This window comes from Gallinula chloropus (genome assembly GCF_964237585.1).
Source record: "Gallinula chloropus genome assembly, chromosome: 8".
Lineage (NCBI taxonomy): Eukaryota > Metazoa > Chordata > Aves > Gruiformes > Rallidae > Gallinula > Gallinula chloropus.
Genome location: NC_140093.1, coordinates 23,568,692 through 23,596,557, shown reverse-complemented (window position 1 = coordinate 23,596,557; position 27,866 = coordinate 23,568,692). Strand labels below are relative to the sequence as shown.

Sequence of the window (27,866 nt, the reverse complement as noted above, 5' to 3'; positions counted from 1 at the left end):
CTTCAGCCCAGATGCTTGCATGGCTTTGGAGAGGGTAGTTTGACACTCACCTTTATTTTCTAATGTTTTGTTCAGCAGGGTTGGTTACAGATATTCCAAGAGACAAATGGTGGTGGAATGAAATGATGGCTCATCTAATATTCAATTACATATACGTCTTTCATTTGTTCACCTTGGCCACCTGCCCAGCACAAATAGATGCTTATTGTTCCCTAAATAAATTATGTTGGTTCTAAACTGCTCTGCAATTTGATACATACAAGATTTCTGTGCTTGTTTGCTGGCACAGACTGCTCTAAAGATATTCAACCTTCTGTGTTTTGGCTTCTGTTACACTCATTACCTTGAAAAGTAATTATGCAAATATCACACTGCATTAAATACAGACAGGTTTTTATTTATTTATAAACATCTCCAAATTTCAATTTCAGGGCAGGCAGCTGAAAAATGTCTGCACAGTGTGAGAGATGGTGCTGCCGCCTCACCCATTGCTGCAACTGAGCAGCAAGCAGCAGATAAGCAAAGTTGTTCCGGCCTTTACCTTGCCTGCTTACTGAAAGGAGTGCAGTAAATTGGGCTGTACACATCTGGTGACCGTGGGATTTGGCTGTGCTCACAATGGGCAGGCACTGAACTTTATGTAAAGAACTTAACACTTTTTTTTTCTCTCATGAAAATTAAGAGGCAACCTTGGAGAAAATAGCAAAGTCAGCTGAGATAGAGATGTTTGAAAGGTAATCTGAAAAGCAGCAGCCCCACAATAATTAATAAAAATCTTAAAGCTTCCATGGTTGTACTCATAGAGATAAAATGTTGCTCTATTCAAATGATCTGAGTCACTGTTTACATGAACTGAGAATTAGAGTTTTGCTTCACTTTTGTACTGAACTGTGTACTGTAAATCACATATTTTAAGAATTATTGGGTACAGAAGTCTGCAGTTATCAATGGATATCCAGAGCGTGCAAAGGGATGTTATACAGTTGATCCAAATTGCAATCTTAGCCATCTACAGAGAAATATACTAAAAAGAATATGAGATGGGTGAGCTTGTGGGGAGCTATAGACCACCAGCAGAAACTCCCATGTCCTTGAAACAGGTAAAAAATGCTTTTGCCTGGGGAAGGGTTTTAAAAAGCCAGGAGTATTGAAGGAATAATTGTTTTTTATTATCTGGAGAGCTCAGCCAGTTAGATTTCTGCAAAAATTAAGCAGAAGTTATACACTGTAGGTGCTTTTCATGAGTGGATGATCAGACCCCTTTTAATGTTTCAAAATAAGCTTCTTAAAATCAGACATGTCTATAATTGTTCAACAGGTTTGAAAATGCAAATCTCTTCCTTTCAGTAGCCTTTACGTCTATCTAGAGACTTTGTCAAAAGAAAAGTGCGCTGTCAAGGACAAGGCTGCGCAGAGATCCTGGCAAGAACATACACATTAACTGAAGCACCACTAATAGCTCACAGGCTAGCACAGGGTACAGAACTAGGTGTGCTCAGAGTTCACATTTTAGCTTTGTTGCCATTTTGTTTGGTCGCTTCTTTTATCATGTTAGCTACCCATGAAATGGATAAAATATTGCTACCTTGCAGTAGCTATGTGAAGCTAAACAGAGCTTCAGAAACAACAGGTGCAATGGAAAAATAATATATTAATAATAAATATACCTAGGTTTTATATTTTGCCTTAAGGAAGATAGCAGAAAGTCCAAAATTTCCTGGGCAGTATTCAGAATACCTGATTTTCCGTAGATGGGGTTGTTCTGTGCTGAAGGTAAGACAGAGATGAATAAATGCGTAGAAGGGTTTTAAAAGAGCTAGTAGTGGCCCTGATCCTATTTCCTTTCCAATTCAATGCCCTACTTGCTAGAACTGGGGCAAAGGAAGTTGCAAATGTGTTTACATACATATATATGTGCAAGCATTTATGGAGTGAGATGAGTCCAAGTGGGTAAAAATATAGATGGCTAGATATGCATATCTGGTTGGTGCTGCGACTTCTGCTTTTACTTGCAGCTACTTCTAACACATTGATGCTCTGCAACTCACACAGGTGACCTTCACAACCATCAAGTAAAACTATTAAGTGTAGAAGGAGAGAAAAATTTGTCTGGTCTCGTTCTTGTGGGTTTTTTCCCACCTGTTGCCAGTGGCATTCCATGTGCATATGCACACCATACTTCACCTCAGGTGAGGCTGAGAACAAAGGTGTATATGTACAGAGTAACTTATTTTGCACTTTGAATATATGCAGAGTGTGACAGAGGCTCCTGCAGCTCTTCATGAACTGGTATCAAATGGTCTCGTAGGGAATAGTAATCGGAATGTTAACTTGCAATGCAAATATGTCACTTTGAAACTGTAAAGGTCCCTTAAGTGTAATGGGTTTGTATTATATTTTTATGCATGGTATAGCATTTTCCTTAGGTTTTGGTGCTACATCTGGAAAAAGAAAGGGGTTTTTATTAGTGTTATTATTATTATTTTATATTATTTGCCAGAAAGCAATAATAGACTGAAGAGCTCACTGTAAGATCTCTGGCTGCTAACTTCAGCAGAAAATAGGATAGTGCAGAAGAGAGCATACATGTTTTGCAGTTCTTCAAAAAAAAGAAAATCATCCCTAGTTTCATTCTTTATCAATTTGATGCATGCAGAACAACCTGAATACTCTTCTGCTTCTCCCACCTGTCTTCAATTTTCCCATACTCATCTGAAGTGATTATCTGCAAGTAGAAAACAGAATGTATTAAAGAACAGAAGAGGTATTTAAATAAATAATGTATTTATTTTTTTGGGGATTAGTGTCTGTTTTCAAAAGAACTTATCAGCTATAGATATGTTTTCAAAGCAGTCAAACTTATCTGTGTTAGAATTTGGAATGTCTAAGTACTTATCGTGGATGCAAAATAGAAATTGAGCTTTTTAAAGAAACACAAACAACCACCAACTCACACTGAAGGCAAGTGATTGTCTGGTGATAAACATTACAGTGGTTAATACAATAAGTAGCCATTAGGTTCAGGTATCTGGTCATTTAGGTAAGAGTTTCAGATTTGGCCACAGGATTTGGAAGCCCATGTAGTATTTAAAGTCATTTTGCATTTGGCTTCCAAAGTAATTTTGAAAATCTCCTTCCCAAGGCTGAATTGGCAAGGGTATAATAAAAGTTAAAAATGCAGCAAAACCATCATTAGCATTATCACTGTTACTGTGCTTGACAGTCTCAAGAGACAAGTTAAGGTACACAAAGTCTGTTGGTAGTTGTGGCAGGCCACCGTGAACAGCTGCAGGCTGCTGCTGTCATTGAAAAGGGGTGGGGGAAGATCCTCTTCCAAGTACTTGAATTAACTAGAGCAAGGAGTGAAGATTCCCAGCATTTTCCCTTCCTGTTTTTCTAACCGCATTCTTAGTGCTTCTCATTCCTCCTCCCATGGCAGATGCAGCTAAATCATTTATCTTTGGGGCAACAAATTTTTGCCTGCTCTGTTATAAGTCTCCAGCAAGCACTGAGTGTTATCCTTAGAGGGTTCCTTGTCACTTGCCTTGTGGCACAGTTTTGCATGGTTTGCTAGGGCTGTTTAACACAGCAGTTTGACAAGGCAGCTTTCAGTTCCTGTCATTCATCCAGGATCTTCCACAACCTCAACACATATTCAAAAAAACCCCCATATTGTTGATTCTCTTATCCAGGGTAGTGCAGTATAATTCTTTCAACTGACTTTTAAATTAGGAGGCAGTTGCCAAAATCATGAACATCTTTTGCCAGTTTAAATGTTAAGTGTAATCTGCTGCCTTTTTAGTTGTTGCTCTAGAAGTGCATCTTCCAAGTCTTGTGTCATGCGTCGGCCCTGTGCAGATATAGATACCTTTGTGTGCTTCCTGAGGCATTAGAACCTATACTGAGTCAACAGCATGGAACTTTTCTTGGGCAGAGAGATCATGCCGTGTATAGCAGCTCCTGTGATCATATAACAATGGTATACTGATACTCCCATGGTCTTTCACACACGACAAACAGCTGAAATTGAGGAAGTTGTAGTTCAGCTGTGAGCCAACAGTCATGCTGTTGGGCTAAGAAGAGATAAGTTCTCTCACTCCTAAAACCGCAGAGACTGCAGTTTTCTGTTTTACTTATGAGGGCTGCATAGAGACTTGGGAAATCTTTTAATGTTAAGTAACACCCCATGGTTAAATAGCCATTTTTGTGTGGCTTGATATTCAGAGTGTAAGTGGGATGGCATCAGCTTTACTTCAAAGAATGAAATAGTAGCTGCTGTCTAGCAAAACTTTGTCAACTTCCTTCTCTTTCCAGCCTTATGTCTGGGTTCCTCTGACCTGTCACAGCCATCACAGTTAGACTCCATCATAGACATAGTAACTGATACACACAAAGAATGATGTTGCTCTGACTAAATCCCCTACTTACAATCCAATACCATATTTTCTTTGAAAAACAAAGTTCTTTCAAGCTTTCTGTGCAGTGTAACTGGTAAAGTATAATAGTCTGATGTCTGTCTCACTTTTATTTGCTATATAACACTTTAGTAAATTGCAGCAGATTTTAAGTGAGTTTGTGTTTCTCTGGAATATTAATAATACTGTGTTATGTGCAGTAGAAACAATTTTCAGAATAAAAATCATTATAACATTCCAACATGTTGGGTAAAACCCAGAAACTACTGTGCTCAGACTTTTAAGTGTAGGAAGTGAAGCATTCCAGGATGGTGTCATTTGTCATTAAAACTTGTGAAGTGAGATTCACAGATTTACAGATCAGTAGGGGTTGGCAAAAACCTCTGGAGATCTAGTGCAACCCCCCTGTTAGAGCAGGATCATGTAGAGCAGGTTTCACAGGAATACATTCAGATGGGTCTTGAATAGGTCCAGAGAAGGAGATGTCTGAATGCTGTTTCAAAGTAATGACTCTAAATGTGACAAGGGATGAGAGGCCTGGAAAGGGACAGTGCTTGGTGCAGCTTTTGAGGGAAAAGGCTGTGAAATGTGGTTGGAATCAGAGAACAGCATCTACAGTTTTCATGGAAGCTATCTGCATTTTATTCACAGCAGCTCTCAATACACCCTTTACTGAAAATTTCTCAGGGAGAAAGTATGAATTAAGTATGCGTTTTTTCAGTAAGGCATGACAAATTTTGGGTGACTTCAAGAGATTTGGGATGCCCAAAAGGATGTTAACACAAATTCATTAAATGTCATAACTTTTGAAACCTTTTTAAATGCCTTCCCACTCCTAACACTTCTCTCCTAAAATCACAGTAAAGGACAGTCATGTCCAAAGCTGTCAAAGAATACTCTTTTTTTGTTTGATTTCTCTCTTTTAATGATCGTTGCCTTGTTCTAGCATGAAAACTTTTGGATTTGCCTGATGTAACCATGATACAGCACCCCTGCTAGAAATAGAGACCAATGTAGACATATATCAAGGAGTTGCAAACTGAGCTAGAAAGAATGATGTATGGAAAAATTAAGTGCAACAATTAGTATGGCTCACCTGGATAAATCAATAGCAATATTCCATTTAAGCAGGCTTCCCCATAAATACTTGGGGTAAAAAACAGTTGTGGAGGCAAGAAATTTAAGGGGACTCTGTGAAGTATAGAAGAATCTACAATACCTTGAGGATCTCACTCTATTCTGTATTTGGATGCAGATTATATATCTCAAGGTTCTGCTGCTGTATTTTGTTTAGTTGGCCAGATATTTGCACCTGGACAATATTATCAGGACCGATATCAGCAACATCATAAAACTGCCTCAAAGAAATCCCTGTCTTCTGGGGGGCAAGTCCAGTAAATCTGTGAAGAAAAAAAAATTTGTAGTACACAATTACATACTCTTTATTTTTGCTCATTTTTATTTTTGATTCTGTGGTGGGTCACTTTTTGGCAGATTTTAGCTTTGAAATGCCACTGCAGCTGAAATTCCAACCTTAGTATGAAATATATGTAGAAGATATGCAGTTGTGGTATTGAAAAATGCTAAAGTTCATCCTGGGAACTTCATAGTACCTTTTTCTAACACACTGGAAGTAATGTAGGCTGACAACAGTCAGAACTTTGCAACATGCACTTGGGGTCTTATGCAACGGGCATCCTGATCTTCTTAGCATCTATTAAATTTATAATGATGATATGATGTCATCACATTGAGTGCCAAGACCAGGATTGAGCTAATTCATCTGGGGTACATAATACATAATACAGACAGGTTATATCTATTTCTTTCTGCGTTGGACCTTTCCATGTAACACTTTTATATTCCTATGTTATAATAACCGTGTTGTCTACAATAGGTATGATTCAATATATGCTTTAGTTTCCCTCAAAGTGAGAGTTTGAAATGCATTGTCTCCTACAAAATCAGTATTTGAATTAATATTGTTGTCTTATTTACTCAGGCTCATATGGGTTCAGACCCTATAACAGCCTGAATATAAAATGATCTCTGGTGCATATCTAGAATTTAGGAATATCTTACGTTTAGCAGACCTCAAGTAAACAACAGTTCAGTATATAACAACGGGTCCTGGAAGTGGGACTGATTCATCATCTGTAGGTTCTGGACTTGAGAAGTTGACAATCTGATGTTTTCTTTCTTTTCTTGGAGTTTCACTAGCTGTATCTTGGTATGAACACACTTCATTTCTCTGTGTAGGATGATGGGGAGGTGTAGAGCTTGGTCTTCTGACAGTTGGAGTTTAAAGATGGGCTTTGGAACACTGTTGCTTGGATTAGTGAGTACTCGAAGGCAGGCCTTGGAACCATTACCTCTGGGTTCAAAGAACAGGGATATTGTTTTACTTTGACTGCTGCATTCTGCTAAAGGATAGGACAAATCCCTGTAAAACAGAGGGCAGTTCATCAAAGTCGAGTTGAAGTTTTCTTAATAGACCTTCTTTTAGATATGGATTAAGCTGGAAAAAGGAAGAAACTGCATTTTCTATTCCTTTTACTAAGCACTGTGCAGATTGCAAAAACACAACTTGGCTTTCCTCCTCAAGAGCCTCTTTAGAGTATTGACTAAGGCCATCCATGTGTGATAGTTGACTGGATGTGTAGTTTCTATATTCTGAAATTTCTTTCTGTTTTTTAAGTTCAATGTTTTCAAGGAACTTCATTTCCTTTTCTTGTTCATGAAAAGCCATATGTAATTTTAAGAATCCATTTCTGATCTCTCCTTTGGAGTTTTTACAGGTCTTGAAATTATTTTTTAAAAGGGTAACTTCCATTAGATCATAATCAACTCCTTGCATGCTGTTAAAAAAAAATCAGGTCAGTAGTTCCAAATTCATATTAAAATGTAATGGTTAAAAGAGGCAGCATGATAGATTTTAGCTAAAAATATTTCAGGTTTGATAGCATGTGAGACAACAATAAGGATTCTAGTATTTTTCTCTCATCTTTGCTGCTGATAAGCCCTGAGGGAAGTCGTTTGCATTAAAATGTTCACATTTGGGTGTATAAAATTTGGCGGTTAATTGTTACTTTTTTATTATTTCCTTAGCCACAGAAATTTATCTTCCCCAAAATGGGTCTGATAATTTTTACTTCATTAGCTGGGAAACCCTGAAGCTTAATTTATTGTAGATCTATATTATCATTGAAAATTCACTATGCCAGTTAAAATAATGGCAGCAAATGCTCTTGGACCACCCGCTTTCTGTTTGTGGCTGATGGTACATTTCTCTGATGGCTGCTACACAGAAGTGTGATCAACTCTTTGTCCAGTAAAAATTGTGAACAGTGGAGAAACAGAATCAAAAATACCAAGGGTTGATAATAAATTCCAGTGGCATTCAGTTAACCTGAGGAAACAATGTCATGTTACAAAACCCTGCATGAATATTCTACATCGCTTACTTTCTCAAACTTAAGACTTTCATAATTGAGAATTTAATGCTGTTTGTCATTGTGTGTGGTTCACTTCTACCTTTCTGAATGTTGTTTTACACGCAACTTCATTATGTCCCCAACATTTGTGAAATTATATGCAAAGATGAAAATTAAAAGAAATTAATGAAATTACAGTCTGTGTTCAGTCCCTTAGCTGCTATGGATCAAGTCTTGGTTAAAAGTAACATTGGAGTGATTGCTTTGCCTCTTAGCGTGGGCATAAGCATAAAACCAGCTGAAGGAGGGACAAGTCTTCACTTTCCTGTAGGGGAAGAAGCAGTTCTTCTTCAAACCTTTCTGATTAAAAAATGTTCACCGTTTTATTCTGCCAATGTAATTGTTGTTTATTCCTTGCTGGGTCCTGCAGGATGAAATCAAGATTTCTCTCCACAGACACAGGTTTCTGTTCCCATCCCACACACAGATCCTCTAATAGTTGATTCTGGTTCACGATGCCACAGTTATGGGCTTGTTCCTTTTCTGTTACTACAGGGTGAACACACAGCCCTTCTACCTCTTGTGCTAGGCAGAAAAATAATATGGCTTGTCAACTATATGTTTCTTTGCTGAGAAGACATGGGGAACTGTGAGAAGCAGCAGAAATACAAACCTTTTCTAAATTTTGCAATTGTATCAAAGAGCAGCTTCTCTTGAGGAGGTAACTGCTGAGGGAATAGTCTCATGATCATTGTGCAGTGAGTTCTTGCAGAAATCACAGATCAGTTCATGGTCATCCAGACAGTATTCAGGAAGGTTTGAGTTGCTGTGCAGTAAACAGTGCCACTGTTCTTTATCATCTTGGTGTGCTGTGGTGAAAATGTGGTCTTGAGCACCATTATGCTATGATTTAAATACAGGCATTCATCACAATAATTAATTCCACATCTACATATTTTGGTTGCCACTCTTCTTCTCTCCTTGCAAGCTTCACAGTAGACTGGTCATTCACTCTGGTCAAATGTCCGTCTCAGCCACGTCTGCGCATGTATTACTTGGCTAGTTTTGCTCTGAGGTAATTCTTCCTCAGCTGAGTTTTGTTTGTACAGGAGAGGCAATGTGCTTTGCAACATACTGGGCATATGATGATACAAAAATCTTCAGTTACTTCAGCTTTGGTCTTGATTTTTGTTATACCCTTCTCAGAAATGCAATGATTGCATGGCAGCATAAGCAGTTGGAGAAACAATTGCTTTCACAGTGGACAAGCAAGCTGATCAAGGAAGGCATGGCTGGAGACATTCCAGTGTAGTGACAGATGTATCATTCCTAGTTATAAATATTGAAGTGACATCTTTTGACCTAAATAAAATTGGAAAAAAAAGAGAAAAAAGTAAAAATACAGGAACTCAGAAAAAAGTACATGAACATTATGGTAGGTAGATCTAAGAAACAAAATTATAACATAAGCAGTTCTGCTTAAATACCAAAACCTCTTTTATTCTGACTGGATTTTTTTTAAGCAACTGGATGATCATTATCAAAGAATAATTTTTTTCCCCTTTTCATGTTATTTTACTATATTTTGAAGACTGTTGCCAACAATAACAGTAAACAGATGCCTTAGTCACTGAATTTGTTGATATGAATTTATCATTGGTGGCCAAACGAAGAGAAGGATACAATTCAGTTTAATAGAAAATGCAATGCATTTTTTCTCCTTTTGTTGTTTATTTTTCAAAATGGAAACAACAGACAACTAGAGTGTAGAAAAACATTTTGTGCAATCAAAATGAAACCTTTTGTTTTGTTTCAGAGGGTATTAAATGTTTTCTTTTATCTGGTAATATTTTAGAATATTTCTTTTTTAATGAAAACACAATAATAAACATCAAAATGTTTTTCTTCTGCATTTTCAAGATTCAGTATTTCCTCAAGTAGCACAACTGTTTCACCATTTTGAAAAAAGTATTGAAGAAATTTCTGCTTAACATAGCAATAGATGTTTACATATTATCTTCATTTTCAGTCATTTAAAAAATCACCTCAATTCTGATTTCTACACTAAATTAAGTTTATTCTTTGTGCTAGTAGCAACCTTATTATCATTGATTATTTACATTAACTGCAAAGAATTTCAAATGAAGATTTAATGTTATTTACTGTTATTTATTGTTATAACAATTTATTTGCTGTCTCTTCAGGCAGGTGACCGGTGATAGGACAAGGGGAAATGGCACAAAGCTCTGCCAGAGCAGACTCAGATTAGATGTTAGGAAAAAATGTTTCACTGAAAGAGTTGTCAGGGTCTGGAACAGGCTGTCCAGGGAGGGGGCTGAGTCACCGACCCTGGGTGTGTATAAAAAAGGGGTAGATGAGATACTTAGGATATGGTTTAGCATGGGACAGGAATGGATGGACTTGATGATCTTAAAGGTCTTTTTCCAACCTTGTGATTCTGTGATTTTAGGAGAACTGATTTTCAGGATGTGCTAATCCCAGTTCTCTTCAAATCTCCATAATCCTAACCTGCCTTTTAGTGTGTGGACATTATCCTTTTAAAAATGCAATATTAATTTTATAAAGCTTCCTTGAATATTTCCAGTAGCTTTTACATAAGCATCATCATCCAACATGGACACTTGGTTCTAGACCTCTATGGTCTGATGCCTCTGGTGTACCTCTCTTTAGCATTCATGTTGTTACTGCTTTCCTTCTCACCCTCTCTCCTCATACTCTTTGCACTTTCTGTCACTTAAAACAACAGTAGAAAAAGCCTGTTAAACTAAAGAGAATACAATCATCTGGTCTCCAAAGTTTACCTAGGCAGAGATTAACCATGCATTTCCAGCAGTCCTGTCAGTTCTTCTCAGACTGGTGCTATTCCAGTCTGGAGTTTTACCTTCTAACACTGTTACTAAGCCTTCTTTCCATTCTCTGTGTGGCATTTCCTGAGCCTTTATAATTGTCTCCTTTTTGTCTTATTCTGAATGTAACTGCCTCCTTCCACTTCCAGTTAACAGCAGTTTCACTGCTCTTTGTTTTACTGCAGTTTTCCCTTTGCCCTGGCCAACAGATAGTACCTTGTTAAATGCAATACATCCATTAAGATATAACGCGAATTAGAAAAACAAAACCCCAGGAAATTTAAGAGCCCTTAACTCCACTTACTGAACAGATCCTGGTGTTCTTGAGTGATATGGTTCATTGACAGAGTCTCTACAGCACTTGCTTTCATAATATCAGCATGCTGAATTCTCCCCACTGCAGCAGCAGCATTTGCAGTTTGGGTCGTTTGAATCAGAACAGCAGCACCACCAGCAATTTGTGTGTTCTGCACAGGAGCAGTGGCAGCACTGACAGGATTTGTCATCTGTACAGACATGGGAAACAGCTGCAGTTCTGCTCATGGGTAAATAAGCACCAGCACAAGCAGCATTCTTCGTTTTTGCTGTGGTAAGTCAGGCAACAACAGTTTAAGCAGCATGGCCAGATTGAACGGGGATGCCCATTTTCATCCATCCCTCTGTCAGATACTTGGAAGAAAGGTCATCGATCCTTTCAGCTTCTTTGCACACCACAGCAACTGAACTCTACAAAGGTATGAGCTATGACTGGTGGGTCAAGCTCTGTGTTATGGCCATGTGCTTCATTCTAGTTGGAATGTGATATCACAGGGAGATATTCAAATAAGGACACAGGCCTAATTTTATGCACAGGTACCTGATACAGAATTACATCATCCGTACGTAATGAAAACTATACTTCTTCTTCAAGAATTCCTTGAAAGCTTTTACCTCACTCTTCATTAATTGCATGAGGAGTTTATACACTTAGATAGACACCCTAAGGCTACTGTCTCAGTAGGACAACGCACTTCACAGGCATTTTGTCAGCTCAGCTGAGTGCTGTAAGCAAACCACTTGAATCAGACCCTAACTAGCAACAGTGAGAGGTTTCTCAGGCCTCTGTAGGACTTCAAGCATAACTAGCATATGTGAAAGAACCTTACACTTGAGATGCATCTTGAAGTATAGAATTTCAACTGTCTTAATTATTTTAAGCCCTTGACTGTCACTGGTTGTGCTCTTGAACAATTTGTTCCCCCAACGCCTAAAGAAAAGAACTAGACTTGGATCATGGATTCAGTGCTATTGACTATTGCTGTGGGCCTGCCTCTTTTTCCACTGGATCCAAGTGTGTTTCTTGCCCTTCCTTAAGATGGTCACTCTCCTATAAGTGCAATTTTAAACACATTGTTTCCGTTATTTTTTAGTTCCTTTGTATTATTACCTTCCAAGATTTAGGTAGGGTTTTTTAGCTATTTATAAATATGATAATTTTAAATAAGAATTAAGTTTATGTAATATTGCATGCTTGGACTTGATGATCTTAAAGGTCTTTTGCAATGTGAATGATTCTGTGATTCTACCCTCAGGTGTAAGTTACCTGCAACTTAAACCTGAAGCAGCTTATTCTCTTACTCCAAATTCTAAAGGACAGAGATATTTGTATGGTACATATTCAAGAATACTGACTTTTAATGCTGACTTCTGTACTGTAGGTAACTAATTTTTTTTAGCAATTCACCTTGTCTTAATGAGTGAGTATATAACTGGGAGTTACTAAGGTAGATCTTGACAGAGTTAATTTTAACAAACTCCTTTGATCCTATTGTCTCAGTGTCTATTCTACCTACAGAAATTTTAATTCACTGATTTAGAGTTTTGCAGACCATAATGGCTGTGTCATCATGTGTAACTATTTATGTGATGGGCTGTAAAAGGTTCTTTGAAATGGTTATAGCCTATGGTGTCAATGGGATTTTCATGCATAAGTACTAGATCTGTGTGTTGAACCATTTTCCATAGTATAACCTGGACCTTTAATGGATGTTGTTTATTCCATCTGTCTTTCCAGTTTAATCAGTGGTAAAGTTTTCTTATTGTGCATATTTAATTTTGGGATATTGAAAGGCTTTTGAATTATATGATTAGAAAAAAATGTATCTCTACTGGTTTTGGTTGAGAGTTAATTTTCTTTCTAGTAGCAGGTACAGTGCTGTGGTTTGGATTCAGTATGAGAATGATGTTGGTAACACACTGATGGCTTTAGTTGTTGCTGGGTAGTTGTAGTGTCTACACTAATTCAGGGACTTTTCCCCTCCTCATGCCTGGCCAGGGGCGCAAGAAGCTGGGAGAGCAGAGCCAGGACAGCTGCCCCAGCCTGGCCAAAGGGATGTTCTCCACTGTAAAATATCATGCTCCACATATAACTGTCAAAGCTAGCTGGGAAGGGGGATCACTGCTTTGAAACAAACTGTGCATAGTTTGGTTTGGTTTTACATAAAATCATTGTAATAATTGTGATTATTTTCCTTTATTATCCAACTAAACTATTGTTACTCTGAACCCAATAGGTTTGTTTTTCCATTCTCCTCCCTATCCCTTTGTGAAGTGGAGATGAATGAGTGGCTGGTGGTGCCCAGTTACCAGCTGGGGTTAAACTGGAACACTAATATTCATAAATGTGGGGGGTTTTGAGGAAGTAAAGGTGGGATATAGAAAGGAAACAAGAAGTATGTCTTGTGCACCATGTGATGATACCTGAACACTCTTTTTTCCATTTTTACATAATACAGAGGTTAATAGCAACTTGTGCATACATCCCTTTTGGCAACACAGTTTTTTGGATTCTTTGTGACTTGTGTTTTTCCACTGACTCTTGAACAACTTTACCTTCTGCCCCATGTAATTTCCATAATCTATTTTCTGCTATTTTTTAGTGCTTTGTTTTTTCCTTTACTAAAATGACTCCTCAACAGCCTCATTCCTGTGCTGCTCCCAGTATAGGTGGCACTCTGTAACTCCCTGTAGGTATGCAACCAGGTCTAAGATATTCCCATATCATTAATATGTTTATACTCTACCAGAAATTGAAAGATCAGATCAGCCAGGCTGGCAGAGAATCCAAATCAAATGCAACAGCTGTAACCAAACTGACAGACTTTTAATAGTGCTTACAAATATGTTCCCCCATGCAGCTGTTAAGAGTTTGATCTGATTGTCATTTTTGTCATAGTTCTCATGATAGCCAGGCTGTGGTGTGCTTGACTTCACCTACAAATAAGCTTGATCCTGCAAGGTGTTGCAGAAAAACAACCAAACAAGAAAGAGAGAAGAGCGCAGTGCAGTTTAGTTGAAATTACTTCATTAGTTAGGTGTAGTAATTTATGCTGTACTTATAGTAGCTATCAAATAAGTATAATAATTTTTTTACTTGACAATTTATTCTGGTTTGTTCTCTTTTGTGAAAAAAGCAACGATTGCTGTCTTCTTTCTTCACTTTTGCTCTACCTTCAGATTCCTCACTGATACATCTAATGCTGATATCTAACAAAAATTTGAAATTACACAATGATTAGTAATCAGAAAGAAGTTTGAATAAAGACCATATGCTTACCTCTTGAATCGTGTATGTAGTTACTCTACAAAACCAATGGATTTGTTATTTATAAAAGTGCTTTTTCTTTGTATAATTACACAGGCCATGATGACATGCTTGAATTGATGAAAATAATTAACAATTTTTCTCTGTATTCTGTACTTCTAACACAGTGAGGTAATATTTCGCTGTTCTTTTCTAAGTCTGCTAGTGGTATCAAAGATTTCTTTTAGTGTGGTCATTCTGTTAACTACTACATAGAAACCAGAAAAAAATAACTTCTACTGCCTTCAAGTACTAGAGGTGTGAGATAAGCTAGTGAGTTGGGGAGAGAAGGAAGAAGTATCTCCCTCAGAGCGGGGAACTGGTCCTTATGAAATCACGTAGTCCTGTAGGATTCACTCTCTAAAGGATGGAGTAGTTCTTTCAATAAATTGCAGTGATGTAAGAGGTTAACGGACTGCAGCACATAGAAATATCTGGTTTGGGGGGAAGGTTTAGAAATGAAATATAAGAAGTCTGACATGGTACCACCCAAAAATGATGCCTTCATAAATGAGAACTGCTTCTAAAAGCATTATCTCTGGTAAGTGATGTCTTGAAACGGGAAAAAACACCCCTGTCCTTTTTTCATAAGGAAAAATCTCTCTTTCTAGCTCTTTGTTTTCACCATCAGGTTAGAGAGCAATTTCTAAGTAATGGGAATGTCTAGAAAATAGTGTGGTTTACAGTATTCTTTTTTTGTTTTCATGAGCTTCATTGCTCCTTCTTCATTCAGCCTTCTTTGGTAGCCAAATGGCTATCTTTGACTTATGCTTCAAGCAGCAGAAATATTTTAATCCCTTTTACTGAAGAAAAAATATAAAAAATAAAAATAATAGAAAAAAAAGCAGAGATGATATACAAATCTCCACAGTTGCTTTCCAGATCTGAGTAGAAATTTTGAGATTGCTTAGGTGGTATGGAGGTACACTGAAGCCAGCAGCCAGACCAGAGCTGGGATCATGGTTTGTTATCACGATTAGCAGCTGGTAAAGCAAAAGAGCAGCAAACATATGCTGAACTTAAGGCTTTTTCATTGCTCTAAAGCTATATGAGAAGTTTAGCACACTGAGCTCCATGTGCTTTTACCCACAGATAAAGAAATGAAGAAAAAAATTATTAATTTTTTTATTACCACTTTTTGCTTATGTATATAAGAGAATATAATCTGATTTATGTAGTCACTTCTTTGACTAGGTATTACTAATGTACATTTTATAGTCAAACTCCCTTTGACTTCAGAAAGATTTCTGCATACCATACACTACAAAAATTACAACTGTCATGATTGACTGGAAATGAGAAATATTGTATTTGGGGAGTATATGATTTGAGCCAGAGGGAAAACTAAATGTAGATAATACCAAAGAAAAGGACTCACTAATGATATTTTGTATATTTCTTTTTTAAAAAGCTTCACTGAGATCACATAGTATCATAATTGGCACCAGAAATACATAGCTAAGAGCTGTCTAGAATGAAAAAAAAAAAAAAGGGAATATATGACACATCTAAATAAACCTAGTATTTTTAAGTATCAGGACTTAATAAAATCTGAATCTGAAATATTCACAGTGGTTTTAGGAGTTCTATTTTGAGAACACATGAAAGATATTGGGAAAGGTACTAGATGACTTGAAATTTAAGACTCCACAATTTAGAAGAGAATCTAAGAAATCTCTTTTTGGATGACATGCGTTTCCGACAGAACAAGGGCTTTCTGGTGCTTGCACACCAGAGAAATCACAGTATTTTGGGCCCCTTTGCACAGATATCAGAGTTGTTATGTGAGTCACTATGAAATGCTTTAGAGAATCTATTTGTCATAGATATCAAGAAAATCCAACACCATACTGTTACTATGGGTCTGCATGCATGGTCTTTCACAACCTATTTCTTTTTCCTGCTATGTGAACCCTTGTCTGATGTATTACTGTCATAGCGTGAGTCCAAATAAAAGTTTGGACATTTTGCAGAATGATTGGAAATGCTAGCTATGTATTACCTGTCTGGCTGATTCCACTCCAGTTCTCATGTGCTTCATCCTCATCCTGCTGGCTGCATGCATTTCTTCTTCCTGATGTGTTTCTGTTGCTGGTTTGGCTCATTCTCAGTTCTCTTCATACTCCCTCTCTTGGGTACTGTTTCCCTAGGCCGTTTGAGCTTGCTTGTTCCCGGAGTAAGGAAGCTCACCTTTGTAAGGTGAGGTGCGTCTGTCCTACTGTTGAGACTACAGACAAGAAACTCCTATGTTTTAGTGTGAGTGCACTTTAGCTAAAGTACTGCTCAGAACAAATGTAGCAGCTGCAAACCAATACATTTAGAATTTCAGGCCATACTGTGGTAGAACGTGCTGGACTGCATGTGTGTGGTTACAAACCAGCCAAACTTCGAGTTTGCTAGAAAAACATAAAATCCTTTTCTTCTATAAAGATGTAAATAAATGGTACTGAGCTTGTTAATGCCGAGTCTTTGTCCTGGTCTGTACTGATTAGGTGACTTGGTGACTAGGTACTTGTCCTCCTTCAGACTCTTAAATTGGTGAATCTGCGTTCCCGACCATAGTACGTAGCTTCAGCCTCACTTTGTAGTTTATTTTTCATTCTTGTTTGGGTTCTCGGCTGGACATCCTGACTCCTCTCCTGATTAGCCTGGTTCTAAGCAATAACTGGCTTATTAGGAGGTCCAGCTGAGCAATGAAATACCTGTTAATAACTTGGCTCTGCTTAAAAGGAAAAAAAAATAAAAATCATCACTCTATCACACTGCCTAGGGGAAGAGGGGAAAATACTAAATGAAGTTGAGAGAAAAAGATTTATGGTTTTAAGAAGTGGATAAAGCGGAGAATTAAAGCTGTGGTAAGCAGAAGTTTCCTGCAATCAGGGAAGGCGTGAAGTTTCTTCTTCTCACCAGCTGAGAAGGTTTACAATATATGTAAAAGAGAAATAAAGTAAGTGGTTTTTTAGAAGAACTTGTGAAGAGGGGAAAAAAGGACTCCTGACAGGGAAAACAAGAAGTGTAAACACTTCATCTTTAATTGAAATGTGAATACAGTGCTTGTTGCTTATAGACTCCTGTAGAGGTGATGGGGAACACGCCAGCCTACATTAACTGCAGAAGTTAAAATCTTGAATAATGTTGCTTGCTGTGTGTCTAAGTTTGAGCTTGAATTATCACCAGAACTATTGTGTCACAGAGCACTAACTTTCAATTGTACTTTCAGGTTTGCAACTCTTTGCTTCTTACTCTTCTGCCCCTGTGCTTGCTCTATGCTTACCTCTTGCAGTGGGTTGCCCCTGGCTGGAAGCCAGGTACCCGCTAAGTCACTCTATCATGCCCTCCCTCACCTGGACAGTGGAGAGAAAATATAGCAAAAGGCTTGTGGATCGAGATAAGGACAGGGAGATCACTCAGCACTTACTGTCATGGGCAAAGCAGAATTGTTCTGGGGAAATTAATTTAGTTTATTACCAGTCACACAAGTCTTAAAACAGCTTGCCCCCCCTTACCTTCCTTCCACACACAACTTCTGATTATGTTGTTATTAATAATGGAAATGTGGCTCAATATTGTACTGTGTTTTGTAGATTTACTTTATACTTTTTAAATGCAAAGTTATGTGCCTTCATGTGTTCCCATTCCCCCCCTTTTTTATTAACATAATCCCATTATTAAACAAAAAAAAAGCCCCAAACAACCCTCACAGTTTTGGGCCCAGGCCAAAACCTGTGTGAGTTAAGGAACTAAGTTTCCTTCAGTTGATATGCATTATATATATCGGTTCCTTTTAATGACCAGTATCTGACCCTTTCTTTCCAGCAATGATTATTCTCTATTTTTCACTTGGCTTCCTTCATCTGGCTTTTCTTTCTATCAGTTTTCATCTTGTTGCCATATAACTCTGGTGTAAATTTTGTTTCAAATAGGGAAAAAATGGCTCATTTCTCCCTGTTGCTTGTGAACCTGCTGCTGTGTTTTTACACAAAGTATCTACTGGTCAACTTTTTTAATGTTTTGTGATCTGTAAAAGTCCATCAACCAACAATAAATGAGTGGAGATCAAGTAGAGGACCATTAGTAGCACAAAGCTTCTGTATGCCGTAGAGTACAATAGGCAAGGAAAACCTGTCTGTTTTCCTACTACATGATGATGAATGCTGATAATCACCACATATTGAAGAAATCACTTTATATGCATATTTGATCTAAAACTGGGTATTCAGAACTTTTGAGTAAGATACGAGTAGTAGTTTGTTTCATCCCTAGCACAGTTATTCCTAGTTAGTAGAAGATAATCTTCCATCTGCATTTTCAGCTGGATTCTTTCCTCCCTGTTCTGTGAGCATTATAACCCTGCACGCTGAAGATCTTTACTACCTTAAAATTGCCTAGGTTTATTGGAGATAGTTTGTTTTATTGAAATCCTCCCTATTTTTCCTTGTATAACTTTACTTTTATTAGGTACAATGCTTTTGCTGTGGGGGGCAATGAAAATTGTTGTACCTAATGGAAATAAATTCCTTATTAGTTATAACTGAGTTCTTGCAAGCTCACCAGGAAGTGGGATGAACATCAAAGACATTTTCTGTGTTGAATGGGATAAGAATAGTTCTGTCATTAAAGCTGGTAAAACTGTGAGCCCTTTTTGGGCACTGGGTATTGTCAAGATGACACTTCTTTCTGTGCTAAGGGAGTGCTTGATTTGCTATTCACAACTGCTGGTGAGAAAATGTGAAATAGAACAAGGCAAGTTACTGCCCCAGAGTTTGAATGTGAGTGGTAGTAGAGCTTGACTAATTAGCACATGCCCCATCTTATTTCTTAATGTGTATTTATCCCTATAAAAGAATTAACATAATTCTTCCTTTGTCCTAACCAGATTTATTTTTATTAAAAGTATCTTAATGAAACATTTTGAGCTTTGTAAAAGAAAAAGCTTACCTTTCCACATAACCATACAAATATTTTCAGAGTCATCTTTATAAGGAGGAACACAAGAGCAGGGTATTCCTTCATCTAAATAACATGAGATGAAAAAGTCATAGAACAGAATCCCAGACTGGTTTCGGTAGGAAGGGACCTCAAAGCCCATCTAATTCCAACCCCCTGCCATGGGGAGGGACACCCTCCCCTAGCCCAGGCTGCCCAAAGCCCCATCCAACCTGGCCTTGAACCCTGCCAGGGATCCAGGGGCTGCCACAGCTTCTCTGGGCATCCTCTCCACCCTCACACGGAAGAATTTCTTCCTAATATCTAATTTAATTCTCCCCTCTTTCAGCTTTAAGCCATTCCCCCTTGTCCTATTACTCCTTGCCCTTGTAAACAGTCCCTCTCCAGCTTTCCAGCCATTTCAGGTACTGGGAGGCTGCTATAAGCTATCTTCAGAGACTTCTCCAGGCCAAACAAGCCCAACTCTCTCAGCCTGTCTTCACAGGAGAGGTGCTCCAGCCCTCTGATCATTGTGGCCTCCTCTGGACCTGTTCCAACATGTCTGTGTCTTTCTTCTTCTGGGGACACCAGACCTGGATGCAGTCTCACCAGAGCAGAGAAGGGGGAATCACCTCCCTTGACCTGCTGGTCATGCTAAATGAGACCAGTGTCAATCACATGAAGCCATCTTCATTTATTTGTAATAAGTCTTTCTTTGTGCTTTCATTTTCTGCTATGGGTTTTTCTTGAAAATTTGAAAGTAAAGCTTTTGCTACCACACTCAGAAAATAAACTGGGTCCACCTGAAGAAATAACTCAGACACCCGTTAGTGTTTGCAATCATCTTTTTTGTTTGAGTAATCTGTTGGAGGTTTCAGACTGTGGTTGCCATCTACTGCGCTTCCAAATGACTAAACTTTGAGATTCATTTTTTTACTGTGTTTTGAATAAAATTGACAAGTGAACATTAGCTTTACTTCTGTTCCGCAGACCTGCTTCTTGGGTATCTTTGAATAGCTATTAATGGTGTATGTCACTTGTTTATACTAGAGTGTTTCAATTTAAAGACTTAATTGGTATAAACAGTCATTTAAAGCAAAGAAGCTTGCCTGCTGTTTGTCCAACCTTCTTGTGCTCTAGAAGTATGTGTAACAATGGGAGGAGGAAATATTGTGTTCTAAACAAACAGCTGTGTCCCTCTGCCATATTTCTGTTGGGGGAGTGGAATGCTCTGGTCTCTAAATTCACACTGAAGGAAGCTGCAAGTTCAGATGAACTTGAGCTCTTGTGCTGCACATGGTGCTCCAGCCTATTGTCTGCCATGAAATACAACTGTCATTGTAAAGCAAGGTATCAAAATGACTGAGCTGTTCAACCTGCAGTGGTCTAGAGTACATTTTACAGTCCATCACTTTTATTTGTAAAATGGATTGGAAATTGTGTTGCATAGTCTGAATGGAAGCGGTCAGAATCAGTGCTTTTAAAGTTTAGGCTTGTATTTGGCAATTGTATATTGCTCTCCTCACTGTATACTTTCATTTGAAAAACAAACAAAAAACTCAACCTAAAAAAACCCAACCAAACCATGCAACAGTTTTCAGAGGGATATAATTTCTGAGCAGCAAATTCTTTCCAGTTTCTGAGACTAGAAAATGCAGCCTTGAATGGCATAGGCTAAAAAACATCAAGCAAGCCGGGCAGCCACTACCAAACCTGTTTTCTGTTGTGTTGGTGTAATGTGAAAAATGTCAAACAACCCTCCTACTGTTTTAGTTTTTAAACATTGAGATAGCCATAGATTTAACTGTCTCTTATAGAAAGGTATAACTAAAAAAAGGCAGACTGACTTGTTTCCTTTTGCAGTACAGTGTATGTGTGTATATAGATATATACACTGCTGATTTCTGCGGAGTTGCAATTAAAAAATATAGGCTCGTATGTTCTCTTTCAGAAGGGTGACTAATCCATGACAAGGCTAAAACTGATTTTTCAGCTTTCTGTTGAAGGAAAAAGAAATAGTTGTGAAATTAAGGGGCAGACTCCCCTACTACTTGCAGAAAAGTAGTTAGCATACTGAAAAGCTAATATTTTGTTAATTGAATAAAAAAACTTTTTCTAGACTCTAAAAAGTAGTTGCCCTTAAGCTATTGGCAAAGCAGCATTTAAATAAGTTCCTAACATTACCAAGATGTGTTTCTTTCATTTGATCTCTGTTCATGCTTGCAGAACAAGAAGGAAAATGAAATTTTAGAGCCTGAAGTTATCTTTATGGAAAACCACGTTAAGGAATAAAGCAAAATATGTTAATTTATATAGAACTGCAATGTTTATTAATTTATTTATATTAATACAGTTCTTTAGTTTTAAACTGCATTTAGTATTTTTTGACCCGTTTTTGCAAAGAAATTTCAACACTTTATATTCATTAAAAGCATTTTGTCACTAGAATACAAGATCATATGGCTGGGAGAAATGAAGGTGAATCAAAACATATGGCTTTGGTTTTATTTCACATGAGAATACTGGTGTGCATAAAAGCTATATGCCAGAAACATCAGTGAATTGTGATTTGATGAATCGGTTTGACAGAAGCTAATTTCTCATGAAGTTGCTATGATCAGGCCTCAACTCAGAATAAAAACGTGTTCTTTATAGAACTTTGCATCTCATATCCTTGACACTTAGGTTCAGTAGTTGACACAGTTGATGAGACAGTTAAATCTGTTCACTGTAAAAGTAAATAACAGAAAGCACTTGTCCCGGTAGTGTTTTCTTATTTTCACAGGCAGTTAGAAACCAGGGAAACTGATTATTTAGAAATTATATTTATCTCTGTAATTATGTTAGCTGCAGATTGGGATCACAGTGCTTTATTATGCTTGTTACATTGCAGACAAAAACTATTATTGAATGGAAAAAGAAAGAAACTTAAGAAAATATCATTTTCTGACCATATTTAATGTGTTGTATCACTACTCTAATCTCTCATGAGTACAGTAGATGCTAATGTAGTAAATATTGGATTATGGACCAGTCTTGTTAGCAGTTAGTGCAAGAATACAAATGTATGTTGTTTGATTTAGCAAATCAATTAAAAAATATTTAAAGTCTCCTCTGGCTTCTGTATAATGGACTCTTTAGTTTGGAGCATGTGTTTGAAGAGTCCTGTTGAATTGGCCTAAGTGCTTGGGTGTGAGCAGTGCTGGCATTACCAGGCTTTTGTTAAGGTAGAGTGTGACTGCAAGTTGGGTCTTGACCATATGCCTCCACTCTGGGAAAACAGCTGCCTCCAAAGCTGGGTTCCTTGGCTTCACTGAGATGTAGTTCTCCATCATATTTAAAACGAACTTCTTAAATCTTAGTTGTCTGTCTTTTAGTTTACGTAAGGCTGAGATAAGGCAGAAAGTACAACACAGGTTTTTATAGAGTATGTAACTTCTGGAATTGTCTGCCATCCAAGTATAGTTTATTGTCTGGAAGCATGGGTGCAAATACAAACGTTTGTAGAATGGCCCAAAATTCAACAGTGAGGGGAAAAGAAATAAAAATTCATCCAATTCTTAATGCAATGAAACCAAGGGATCATACTACTTTCCTAAACTGTTATCAGACAATGGTGTGAGGAAGTTGTAGGCTACTCCTTGGAAATGTTTTAAATTCTGTCATCATTTCCAGTTTCATAAAGAAGTATAAGTTTGTCTGAATCCTCCATTTCCCCAGAGAGTATCCTTACATCTATGTGTTTTCTCAATTTGTAATTTATAACAATGAATCATTGCACTTAACAAATAAATTGCAAGTCTGTCCTGCTCTCTCAGCTTCTGTCTACAGCTTGGTTTCCCTCTTCTGAACTACTCTTTCATGTTGCAATATTTCCATTTAATGCATTATTACAAAATCTGATATTACTTTATTCCAAGAAAGAGCAAGCAGATGACCTTTCTTCTAAAGACACCAAATGCTGCTTATGTTGGACAGCTTAGCATTTAGTCCCACTTTACAGTAGGATGTATCCTCTGAGGTAGTGTAAGCAACTGTAAAGCACAAAGCAATTTGTTTTGCATAAGTAGCTGTTATGAGTGATTGTTTGTACTACAAGAGAGTCTAGGGAGCCCAGGCATCGACTATGACATTGTATAAAATGAAGGTTCATTCACCACTGAAACTGTAAGTGAATTTTGGTTGATAATGAATTTTCAAAAACAAAGTTCTGAAGGTATAGTGGATGGAGTTGGTGGTAGTGGACTTTAAGGTGTCCAGTATTGTATTTTGTACTCTCGATGAATCACTGCGACCTTTTTTCATTCATAAGTTGTGCTAAATTTGCAAAGTTTGAGGATAGATCATATGATTGCTAAATCCTTGCTGATATAAACCCCAAAAATATCTTCCCTCCAAATGTTATCCCTGCACTTATATTACAATGTGAGAAAATGACATTAGTAGGAATCCTTAGTTTGTTTTCAGGAATATTTTGACTTCTTATTTTGGATGAAACTTATTTTTCTCAGTTTCTGTTAGGAAGATGTAGAGAAAATTATAGTGAAGGCTTTTCATGTCAGGAAGCAAACTTAACAGTCTCTTTCTGTGAATCTAGTCAGGAGCAATTATCCCAGTTTTTCTCCTTACAGATAGCATTTAAAAAAAAAATACTATTGTATATATAAAACTGAATAAGCACTATAGATGGTAGGCAAATGCAGTGGACCTTGAGAAAGCTATTTCTTTGCTGCAGTGATGAGGCAGCTTTGTATTTCTGACACTGATTTCTTGGCTTGTGAATATGGTATAAAGAGGCAGGTGTGTTTCATAACAACTTATAAAATGCAGGCGTAGACCCAGGTTCCACAAATATATAAACTGGACTCTTTGTCTTGACTGAATTTAGACAGTCATTAGAGGCTAAGTTGTCTATAGAGACTGAAACCCGTTCTGGAAATGTTAGGGAAAGAACGAGGCCTAAATATAGCATTGTCAGTCATAATTTGTGGCAAAACAAAAAAGGCTTTTTATGTAAAGATAATGGCTGGATCTCAGACTCCTTACTAATTTCAGTGTGTGTTTGACTTCTGTCTTTGCGTCCCATGCCCTTATAAACATTATCTGTCCAGCTTTCTTGTGGGTCTTCTCTATGTACTGGAAGGTTACTATAAGGTCTCTCTGGAGCATTCTGTTCTCCAGGCTGAACAAGCCCAACCCTCTCAACCTGTCTTCATAAGAAAGGTGTCCCAGCCTTCTAATCATCTGTGTGGCCTCCTCTGGACGTGCTCCAACAGAGCTGTGTCTTGTTCTGGAGAACTTGAGCTTCTTGTCTACCAGTACTCCCAAGTCCTTTTCCTCCAGGCTGCTTTGAATAATTTTTCTGCCCTGCCTGTATTTGTTCTTGGGATTGACCCAACCCATGTGCAGGGCCTTGCACTTGGCAAGGTTTGCATGGGCTCACCTTTGAAGCTTGTCATGGTCTCTCTAGATGCCATCCCTTCCCAGCAGCATGTTGACAGCACCACACAGCTTGTAACCTCATTCAGCTGACCGAAGAGACGCATGAAAAAACTGTAGGAAGCTAGAGTCAAAGGAAGTGAAATACTGTAACGTGTTCCTTTTCACTGGAACCATTGAGATAGAAATCTCGTAAATTACTTAAATAATGAATAGTGAAATACTGTTTAGAGCCTTAAAATGAATTATTTGTGTCTGCGCACATACATGTGCAAACATATGTATCTGTATAATGGAAATATATTTTTTTAAAGTCTACTTTATTCCAGATATTTTAAGTTACAACATGAGGTGTTGGAGAAGAAAAAGGAGACGTGGATAGAAACTCTAGTCTTCAGAGTTATTAGTGTAACAAACTTCATAGCACCAAATATCTGGAAATGCATAAGAAAACTTACAAAGTATTTATGGATTTCAGTGAGTATGAAAATTGTAACTGCAGGTATTTCAAGTATTAAATGTTGTAAGTTTTTACAGAAGATGACATTTTTATTGCAATTGTTGCCTGTAACCATTGTTTTGTACACAAAAGCAAGCAGCATGTCTGGAAGAAAAGTATAAGCCTTCAATAGTGTCTTGAATGAAGATGATGCAAGACATTATTTTTTTATCTTACATAATATACATGTCAGTAAGTTATGAAATAATGTTTAGTTTAAATCTGGTTCGTTTTAAACCCAAAGTCTGAAATGTTCACGTTACCTAGTTTTGTCCATAACCTATAGCATAACTCTGGAGTCGTCAGACCTCATATCGTAATCTAGAAGGTGACAGCAGACTGTAAACATTTCTTTCTCTGGATTATCACTTATCTTTATGACAACAACATTAATACAGCATGCAGCACATGATGAAAATATTGTCACAATATAAATTTGAGATCTTAGAGCGTAGTCATAATTCGAAAAGCTCTCCACATTAGTTTATTTCCATCCCATTGCTGTAACAAGCAGAGTTTCTGGAAGAACTGCCTTTCACCTGTTTATCAGTTTACTCCTGGACAATACTATTTTCTCTGTTTTGGGCTTCAGTATGCCAAGATCTTTTGAGTTCAGATGTGTGCAAGGTCTGTTTGGTGTAATTCCGGGACACCTGTCTGCTACCCTTTCATAGGCATGGTCTAATTATTCACCTTGCTGCATGTTATTAGCTTAACTGGTGCATTAACTGCACTGTTCGGATGACAGAAGTAGATATCTGTTCCACATCTGAGATTTTGAAGTACCTGGCAAAATGCTAAACACTTCCTTTTCCAAATTTCAGTATAAATTATAAGTATGTAATACTTAATGTAGTGTTTATTCATTTTAGCATACTATCTTAGTTCCCATACAACACATCTCTTTCTTGTTCCTCTTCAATCACTTCCCTTCTAACTCTCAAGGTTTTCACTTATGTGTGTGATAAAAAATCTTTTCTTTATCAATCACAGTATTTTCCCATTAACTCTGTTTAGAATATCACATCTTCCCTTGCAGAAAGGGAATGAATGTCAGCAAAACTTAATTCACTGGATATGTAAACTTATATGTAAACTTATCTGCATCCATTGGTTACTACCCCATCCTTGCCCTGGAACTCAAACCCTTGCAGACAAGTGGGGTTTTTCATTGTGTTTGGTTTTGGTTGGGGTTTTTTTGCCTGACAATTTTTCACCTCACAAGACAGAAAGAAAGGAAGGAAATAAAAGCTTGTCAGCTCTAGCTGAAAAAGAAAAATAGAATCATTTTAGAATTTACCATACAAATGGTAAGAAATACTCTAACAAGGAGATTATCTAGGCATGTTAAAAGTAATCATAATAATATAAAAGAAAACAAAATCAAGAATGTGACCTGGTGTGTAATCTTACTCTAAAGCAATTCTTTAAATTTGAGAAATAATTTGGAAGAGCTTTTTCTGAGTAGTTAACTAACATTTGTCAAGAGAAAAATGCTGTTGATTTCCACTTTTGAATGATTTCTCTACATGTTACTTCCTCCTACCCTGCACTGTGGGCTGTTTCTTTAAAAATACTTGTTTGTCTCTACTTATCTCTGACTATTTTTTCAGTAGAAAATGATCAGTCAAAAAAAATCCTCTCATCAATTTCTGTATAACCATATGCAAATATTTCATGCATAACAAACAGAACGGAGATATAACCCTGGGTATAACAGAACCCTAGATATAACAGTGGCTAATTGCTTGTAAAGCGGCAAAGGGCACAATCCTCCCAACGTGTTCCTCATGGAAATGAGTAGCTTTTTCTCTGAATCCTATTTCACCCATGTGGAACAATTTTCAGGAGTCAAGATTCAACTATCAGATCCCTTTCCCAAGCTCAAGTAAAGATGACTTGGTAGATTGTCCAATCGCTGCTGCTGAATGTGGAACATGTTAAACAGCCTAACCCAAAGAATATTTTGTTTGTTTTCAATAAGCTAAAGCTGAGATAAGTGTACAGAACTGAGTTTCTCAGCAAAGTGTCTTACCCTAAAAACTAAAACGTCATCCTCCCCTTTACAGGAATGGATAAGCATTAGTAAAAGGTGGAAAAGGAGCAGTTTTGTAATGTTGAAGACACCAACATTTGAAATACGCTTAATGCATTGGCAATTCAGCTTCACTATTTGACAGTGGAACCCTAAATTTTTTCCAGCCCGTAATTACTCTTCACTTGTTTCTAAGTTCATCTTGTCTCATTGCTTTGCAAGTTTTCCAGTCTTGTCATTTATTCTGGTTTTGTGCAATGCATTGTACCACAGATCCCTTGCCATGTGTGAGATCACAGTGTACCACTTAATTTTGTTTTGGCACAGAGTAAATAACTGCTTTTATGCTGAACTATGGCAGCATGTGCCAGACAAGTAGAAATAGATGGTTGCAAAGACATGCTCCATTAAAACCAGTGGATTTGCCAAGTTATCTTTTTTGGGCTTAATAAGAATATTGAAGCCCTTCTGTCTCATTAAAAAAGTGCCATGGACAGTGAAGATAGCTGGTGAAGACAGAGCTGTATAGTCAGGAGAAGGCAAATAGATTACCTAGAGTTGTAATACGTGGCCTGAAATACTGTGAGAAGATTCTGTGGGCTTCATGGTTTAAGAGACAAAAAGTGTTT

The 27,866-nt window shown here is 37.5% G+C and overlaps 1 protein-coding gene across 1 annotated transcript; it reads right to left on the bottom strand.

Annotated features, from left to right (window-relative positions):
* Positions 1-2,638: 2,638 nt before the first annotated feature.
* On the bottom strand, positions 2,639-9,176 carry TRIM42 (tripartite motif containing 42; the record flags this gene model as incomplete). Its single annotated transcript, XM_084267586.1, is given in 10 exon segments — positions 2,639-2,725; positions 5,728-5,815; positions 6,821-7,273; positions 8,519-8,548; positions 8,550-8,751; positions 8,754-8,853; positions 8,857-8,882; positions 8,885-8,900; positions 8,904-9,104; positions 9,108-9,176. Coding segments are annotated over 10 exon segments (1,272 nt in total).
* Positions 9,177-27,866: the final 18,690 nt, after the last annotated feature.